This window comes from Medicago truncatula, chromosome 2, assembly GCF_003473485.1.
Source record: "Medicago truncatula cultivar Jemalong A17 chromosome 2, MtrunA17r5.0-ANR, whole genome shotgun sequence".
In the NCBI taxonomy this organism is placed as follows: domain Eukaryota; kingdom Viridiplantae; phylum Streptophyta; class Magnoliopsida; order Fabales; family Fabaceae; genus Medicago; species Medicago truncatula.
In genome coordinates, this window is record NC_053043.1 from 1,865,961 (window position 1) to 1,871,088 (window position 5,128).

The 5,128-nt window shown below is 28.4% G+C and overlaps 1 protein-coding gene across 1 annotated transcript; it reads left to right on the forward strand.

Moving 5' to 3' along the window:
- Positions 1 to 4,187: 4,187 nt before the first annotated feature.
- On the forward strand, positions 4,188 to 4,463 carry LOC11434818 (classical arabinogalactan protein 1). Its single transcript, XM_003593192.1, has one exon. The coding sequence runs from the start codon at positions 4,188 to 4,190 to the stop codon at positions 4,461 to 4,463; it is 276 nt and encodes a 91-aa protein (XP_003593240.1).
- Positions 4,464 to 5,128: the final 665 nt, after the last annotated feature.

A 5,128-nucleotide genomic window follows, 5' to 3' on the forward strand; every position in this document is an offset into this window, starting at 1 on the left:
TGTTTTTTTTTTTTAAAAAAAAAAAAAAAAGAGGTCGTAAAAACCAGTTTTGCATAAATAAGTTGTTTTAAAAAAAGAGGTCGTAATAAGATGTTTTGCATAAATAAACAGTTTTGAATAAGTTGTTTATGAAAAAGAGATCTTAATGAGCTATTTTGCATAAATAAGCTGTTTTTTGAAAAAGAGGTCGTAATAAGCTGTTTGACATCAATAAGCTGTATTAAAAAGTTGTTTTTTGAAAAGAGGTTGTAATAAGCTGTTTTGCATAAATAAGCTGTTTTTGAAAATGAGGTCGTAATAAGCTGTTTTGCATCAATAAGCTGTTTTGAATAAGTTGGTTTTTGAAAAGAGGTTGTAATAAGTTGTTTTGCATCAATAAGTTGTTTTAAATAAGTTCTTTTTTGAAAAGAGGTCATAAGAAGCTGTTTTGCATAAATAAGCTGTTTTGAATAAGCTGTTTTTGAAAATGAGATCGTAATAAGCTGTTTTGCATCAATAAGTTGTTTTGAATTAGTTCTTTTTTTGAAAAGAGGTTGTAATAAGCTGTTTTGCATCAATAAGTTGTTTTGAATAAGTTGTTTTTTGAAAAGAGGTTGTAATAAGTTGTTTTGCATCAATAAGTTGTTTTGAATAAGTTGTTTTTTGAAAAGAGGTCGTAATAAGCTGTTTTGCATAAATAAGCTCTTTTGAATAAGTTGTTTTTAAAAAAGAAATCGTAATAAGCTGTTTTGTATAAATAAGTTGTTTTGAATAAGCGGTTTTTGAAAATGAGGTCGTAAGAAGCAGTTTTGGATAAATAAGTTGTTTTGAATAAGTTGTTTATGAAAAAGAGGTCGTAATAAGCTGTTTTGTATAAATAAGTTGTTTTGAATAAGCGGTTTTGAAAATGAGGTCGTAATAAGCTGTTTTGTATAAATAAGTTGTTTTGAATAAGTTGTTTTTGAAAAAGATTATAATAATTCAGTAATGTCTAAAATTGGAATTTTGAATTATTATGAGGGCAAAATTGTCAATTTGTATGTTTAACCCCCCAAAACCCCGAATTTGGGGGAACTTTAAAATTGGACAAATGAAGCTCTTCAAAACCCCCCAAAAACTTTCCTTTATTTTTTTAAAACTCGCAAATAAGAGTTTACCACTTCATAAGCCTTTCCTTCCCCTCTTTTTCCCTCCAAAACCCAAGTTGCAAACAAAGCCTCGGTGGGATTTATCTTACCAAGTAAAGGACACCCTCCCTTTAAGACCAAACTGATTGAGGACCAATCCAGCGCAGAAGAAATCAATTATCTAAAAAACAAAAACCATCATTTTTTTTTTCTTCAGTAATACATATTGTGATTTTGTCATGCATTATCTGATTTGATGCCTATGTTTGTCGTATCATTTACGTAAAAAAACGCCTTAATCCAGCACAAGCTGAATCAACGCCAAACTCACGTGGTTGGGCTTCTAAACATTTTGACGCATCTCTAAGTTTTAAACCCCGACGTAAATTATACAATGTTTCTAATAATTGAGCTAAGCTCAAACTAATATTACGTTCTTATACAATTAATAAATGATAATTTTGTAAAATAATTTATAATTTTTCTTTCACGTACATAACTAGTTATATTTTTTAGGTTGTTTTAAATGACTCATGGTTTTTACACCTTGTCCACTAAGCATTAGCTTGCTTCACACTCTCCTTTTTACAAAAAGTTTGTTTTAACTTTTAGGTTTAAATGCAATTTTTATTGAATTTGAATTTTTTCCTCCCTATTTTAAAACTCGGAATTTTACCCCCTCTATTTTGATTGAATTTGGATTTTGCCCCTATATTTTAAAACTCGGAATTTTACCTCTTTTGTTTTACGTTTTTCAGGATTTTTCCCCCTATTTTAAAATAAAGAACAAAAAATACTAGAAAAATAAAGAAACGATTAGAAAATATTAATTCGGTAAAAAAAAACGCAAAAAAAATAGAAAAACAATGAAAAAACTAGTTTGCACCTCTAAATATTTGCTATTTTCATAATAGTTTTTTATTTTATTTTTAGAGATCATACTAGTTTTATGCATTTTTTCTAGTATTTTTTATTCATTTTTTTTAGTATTTTTTTAGTTTTATTTTGATTTTTTCAATAAAAAAATAAAAAAAAACATTTAATATAAATAATTAATTATGTGGATAAAATAGGGGGAGGGGCAAAATCTTGACAAACATAAAATAGAGGGGGTAAAATTCAAAGTTTTAAAATAGGGGGGTAAAATCCAGAATCAATCAAAATAGAAGAGGTAAAATTCCGAGTTTTAAAATAGGGGACAAAATCTAAATTCAATCAAAATAGTGGGGGTAAAACTGCACTTAAGCCTAACTTTTAATACTAGTAGTATTTTTGGAATAATAAGTATCCCAATATGGCTTTGATTCGAATCCTTTTAGGGAAATGCTAACTGGTGCCCCCGGGGTAATGGTTAAGGATATAAAAAAAGAAATTGTATAGTAGTTAATGCATTGAAATTATGTAATTAATTTATAATAAAGTCAAAAACAGTTTTCTTTTATGGTAATAATTCTCTTTTATGGTATGCTTAACCAGTGCCCTAGGAACACCGGTTAGCATGACATTTTTTTTATTATTTCCCTTTAATTACTTTCCTTTTCTTTAATAATTTTCCTTTAATGCCTCACGAACGTTCATTTCCTCCTTATCACAGTCTGTTTACAAAAACTTCCCAATCAACATTTAATTCCCGAATAAATTCGTGCACTTTGCTAGGGACTCTTTAAAACAAAATAATTGTTTTGCAATAAGACTAAAAAAAATACTACATCCGTCCTTAATTATAAGACCCTTTTGAGAATTTTTTTTTGTCCCTTTTTATAAGACTCATTTGCTATTTCCAACTACATTAATTATTTCTTTACCTACATGCCTTATTTATTATTCATTTTTTTCTTCAATCAACAATAAATAAGATGTTGAAAATATAAACCAATTCTCTCTCTTGAAGGATAAATTTGTAAAAACAATAGTAATTACAAACATATTTAATACAAATATCCACTATCTTAATTCCCGTTATTTTTTCAAAAGGGCCCTATTATTTTAGAAAACCAAAAAAAACTTATTAAAAACGTAAAATATAAATTAAAAAAAAATTGAAAACAAAATTTTATTTTAAAATAAATTAGATTTTAGGCAAGGCAAATTCTATGGTACACCCAATGAATTTGGGTGTATCGGTACACCAAGTCGTAAAATTAATAATAAATCAGTTGTTTTTTTGAAGAAAAATAATTATTTTCTATCATTGACAACTAAGATAATTAAATTTTATTTACCAAAAGCTTCGACGAAATAAAATTTAATTTTTAAGAATTTTTATTACTCATAACAATGAATATTAATTATTTTTTATGACAAAATGTAATTTTTTTAATATAATCCTTATAAACAATGAAACGATGGTTTTTCTTATGAAATGATGTTTTCTAAAATATAAATATTGATAAATACCTTTTTATTTCATTAAAGTGATTGTTAATTTATAAATTTTGTGCAATAAGAGTACCGGTACACTCAAAATTGTGGGTGTATCATAGAAGTTCCCGGCAAGGCAAACGCTCCGATGATTTTGTTGGATACCTTCCTCAAATCATTTATTTCCATGGCATTTTTTGTATTTAATAATTTTAAAATTAATTTATGTTTTGAATTAACTTTTTTACAGATACGAGTCACCAATAAAACTCTAAATTTCAAATGATTTTTCTATTTTTATTTTATTTTTACCTTATAAAATTTAGAGAATTTTATTAATTATATGAAAAACAATTTGATTACCATTCAACAATACCGCTTTGCTCTTTCAAAAAAATAAAATATCGCTTTGCTCAAACTCTAATTTCACGTGTATGGTCTCGATTTAATACGCGCTTTCTCCTTCTATTTTTCTAATTTTTTATTTTAATCTTATTAAATTTAGCGATTTTTATTAATTTGGAAAACTATTTGATCAACGGTCAACAATATCTCTTTGCTCAAACCCTAATTCCACTTGTATGGTTTCGATTTAATACGCGCTTTCTCCTTCTATAAATTCTCTATCAATGACCCTTATTCTTTCACTCATACATTTCTCTTCACCTCTCTCACTCTCTCTCATTGGAACTCACTCTGTTTCTCTCTCTAGTTTTGAGAATGTCTCGCACTTGCATGATGATGCTCTTGGTAGCAATGTTCATTTTCACCGCCGTCGCAGAATCTCCAACGACATCTCCCAAAGTTTCTTCTTTGACTACCCCAGCTGCTGCTCCATCTCCATCATCGGTGTCTCCTCTCTCTCCATCGTCGGTATCTTCTCCTCCTGCTCATGCTCCTGCTCCTGCACCTCGCAAAAGTGGTGCTGTTTCCCATGGATTCTCATTTGTTGGGATCTTTGTTGTCGCCCTTGGGGCGACCGCTTTGATTCTTTGAAACTTAGGAGTTAGGATATGAATTGTAGAGTTCTCTATCTACATTATGTTATCGATCTCTTAGGTTTTGAATTTCATATATGCTGTTCTTTCTTCCGCTTGAAGAAATCATCGTGTATGGACCGAATTATTATTAAATAATAAACTCCAATATATTATGTTATATATGCATTGATTAATTTTCCTACTGGTAATGTCATCTAGCCAATTGTTTGATTTGGAATTTGATCTGGTAATCATTTGTTTGCTGAATGCTAATAGTTTTGTTTTTTCACAAGTATTGTTACGCACTTTAGGAGTGATTTATTTGTTTTTTTTTTTATTGGTTGTGTCCAGGTGCGCATACATCAATATATTTTTGATTTTGAATCCAAATATTTCACTTTTTTTTTTTTTAAGAAGATAAATTAATTCATCTAAATTGGCTTCAAATTCTTCACTTAATGGATGGATTTCTAACGACTACGTAAAAAAAAATACTTGGTCAAAAGAAAAATGTTGTTTTATGTAAGTCAAAAGATGTATTAGTACGATAAAGAATGTTTTTTTTTTTTTTTTTTTTTCTTGTTAAAAAAAAAAACGATAAATAATGTTTTTTTTTGTTGGCCGATGTTTGAACCATGGACCTTGCATATATTATGCATTGTCCATATCAGCTGAGCTAAG

Coding starts and splice junctions, on each gene's coding strand:
- LOC11434818 (XM_003593192.1), top strand. CDS start 4,188: ATGTCTCGCACTTGCATGATGATGCTCTTGGTAGCAATGTTCATTTTC.